Source organism: Mandrillus leucophaeus, unplaced genomic scaffold (assembly GCF_000951045.1).
Source record: "Mandrillus leucophaeus isolate KB7577 unplaced genomic scaffold, Mleu.le_1.0 Scaffold17, whole genome shotgun sequence".
Taxonomy (NCBI): Eukaryota; Metazoa; Chordata; class Mammalia; order Primates; family Cercopithecidae; genus Mandrillus; species Mandrillus leucophaeus.
The window spans coordinates 5744634-5746860 of NW_012101698.1; the positions used below are offsets into that span (position 1 = coordinate 5744634).

At 51.4% G+C, this 2227-nt stretch overlaps 1 protein-coding gene across 1 annotated transcript in view; it reads left to right on the plus strand.

Moving 5' to 3' along the window:
• The window catches only part of AARS (alanyl-tRNA synthetase), a 53375-nt gene that overhangs the window by 24414 nt on the left and 26734 nt on the right, over positions 1–2227 (plus strand). The window contains exons 5-6 of the mRNA XM_011976824.1: positions 514–658; positions 1013–1159. Of these exons, the coding sequence (XP_011832214.1) occupies positions 514–658; positions 1013–1159 (292 nt within the window). The remainder of the gene's footprint in view (positions 1–513; positions 659–1012; positions 1160–2227) is intronic.

Genomic DNA, 2227 nt, shown 5'->3' on the forward strand with positions numbered 1-2227 from the left:
CGTGAGTCATCATGCCCAGCCTTTTTTTTTTTTTTTGAGATGGAGTTTCACTCTTATTGCCCAGGCTGGAGTGCAATGGCGCGATCTCAGCTCACCACAACCTCCACCTCCCGGGTTCAAGTGACTCTCCTGCCTCAGCCTCCTGAGTAACTGAGATTACAGGCGTGTGCCACCACGCCTGGCTAATTTTGTATTTTTAGTAGAGATGGAGTTTCTCCATGTTGGTCAGGGTGGTCTCGAGCTCCCAACCTCAGGTGGTCCACCCCACCTCAGCCTCCCAAAGTGCTGGAATTACAGATTGAGCCACTGCGCCTGGCCTTGCCTCACTCTTAAACGAACCCCAGAGTAATTCTCCTTCCTTTATCCGTCCACGTCCCTCTTCCCACCAAACCAGGCAATTGGCAGATGGTCACAGCCTGCAAACTGCTCTGTAAATGAATTTTAACCAGCAGGGACTGGAGAGATGGCAGCTTGAATCTCTGCTTCAACCCCCTCTTCTTCTGGATCATACAGGGAAGCTGATGGCATTCTGAAACCTCTTCCCAAGAAAAGCATTGACACAGGGATGGGCCTGGAGCGACTGGTATCAGTGCTGCAGAATAAGATGTCCAACTATGACACTGACCTTTTTGTCCCTTACTTTGAAGCCATTCAGAAGGTACTGGTCCTATTGCAAACATTGCAAACTTCTGTGGAGTTTTCCAGGCTGGGTTCTTAACAGTGCTGTCAAAGAAAAAATGACCACATGCTTTGCCAGCTAAGGGTACCCATTTCCATTTGCTACTTCATTGTTAATAATGTGAGGCTCTAGACCTGAGACAGTGTAATTTTTGAGTGTAGGGACTGGCTGGAGTCTCTCCACTTCCCCAGTGTCACATTCTTGGGGTTATAGGATCTGGCAAGACGGGCATCCTTTCTCCTAATGCTCCTCAATCCTCTAGGAACCTCCTTGGGTGAGGTAGCCCCAGAAAGGCTGCTTCCTAAAGGGCTGCCTCCTGATTCTTACCTGTAGGGCACAGGTGCCCGACCGTACACCGGGAAGGTTGGCGCTGAGGATGCTGATGGGATTGACATGGCCTACCGGGTGCTGGCTGACCACGCTCGGACCATCACTGTGGCACTGGCTGATGGTGGCCGGCCTGACAACACAGGGCGCGGGTAAGTATGCTGCACACTGGGTAGTGTTTGGACTGGCACCACATGTGCTATGTATGACTCTCTATGAAACTTTTTTTTTTGTGAGATGGAGTGTTACTCTGTGGCCCAGGCTGGAGTGCAATGGTGTGATCTCGGCTCACTGCAACCTCTGCCTCCTGGGTTCAGGCGATTCTGCCTCAGCCTCCCAAGTAGCTGGGATTACAGGTGCACACCACCATGCCTGGCTTATTTTTGTAATTTTAGTAGAGATGGTTGTTTTTTTTGTTTGTTTGTTTTTTTGAGACGGAGTCTCGCTATGTCGCCCAGGCTGGAGTGCAGTGGTGTGATCTCGGCTCACTGCAAGCTCCGCCTCCCAGGTTCATGCCATTCTCCTGCCTCAGCCTCCCGAGTAGCTGGGACTGCAGGCACCCGCTACTGCGCCCAGCTAGTTTTTTGTATTTTTAGTAGAGATGGAGTTTCACCGTGTTAGCCAGGATGGTCTCGATCTCCTGACCTCGTGATCCACCCACCTCGACCTCCCAAAGTGCTGGGATTACAGGCATGAGCCACGGCGCCTGGCCTTTTGTTGTTGTTTTTGAGACAGTTTCGCTTTTGTTGCCCGGGCTGAGTGCAATTTCCCGATCTCGGCTCACCGCATCCTCCACCTCTCGGGTTCAAGCGATTCATCTGCCTCAGCCTCCCGAGTAGATGGGATTACAGGCATGTGCCACCATGCCTAACTTGGTATTTTTAGTAAAGATGGGGTTTCTCCATGTTGGTCAGGCTGGTCTCAGACTCCCAACCTCAGGTGATCCGCCCGCCTCGGCCTTCCAAAGTGCTGGGCTTACAGGTGTGAGCCACTGTGCCCAGCCAGAGATGGGGTTCTGCCATGTTGGCCAGGCTGGTCTCGAACTCCTGACCTCAGATGATCCACCCGCCATGGCCTCCCAAAGTGCTGGGATTACAGGTGTCAGCCACCACGCCTGGGCTTTTTATGAAACTTAAAGCCATCCTTCGTTATTGTTTCCTTGTCTTTTGGGCAGTTGGAAGAATCCCTCCACCGCTTTTTTTTTTTTTTTTTTTTTTTTTT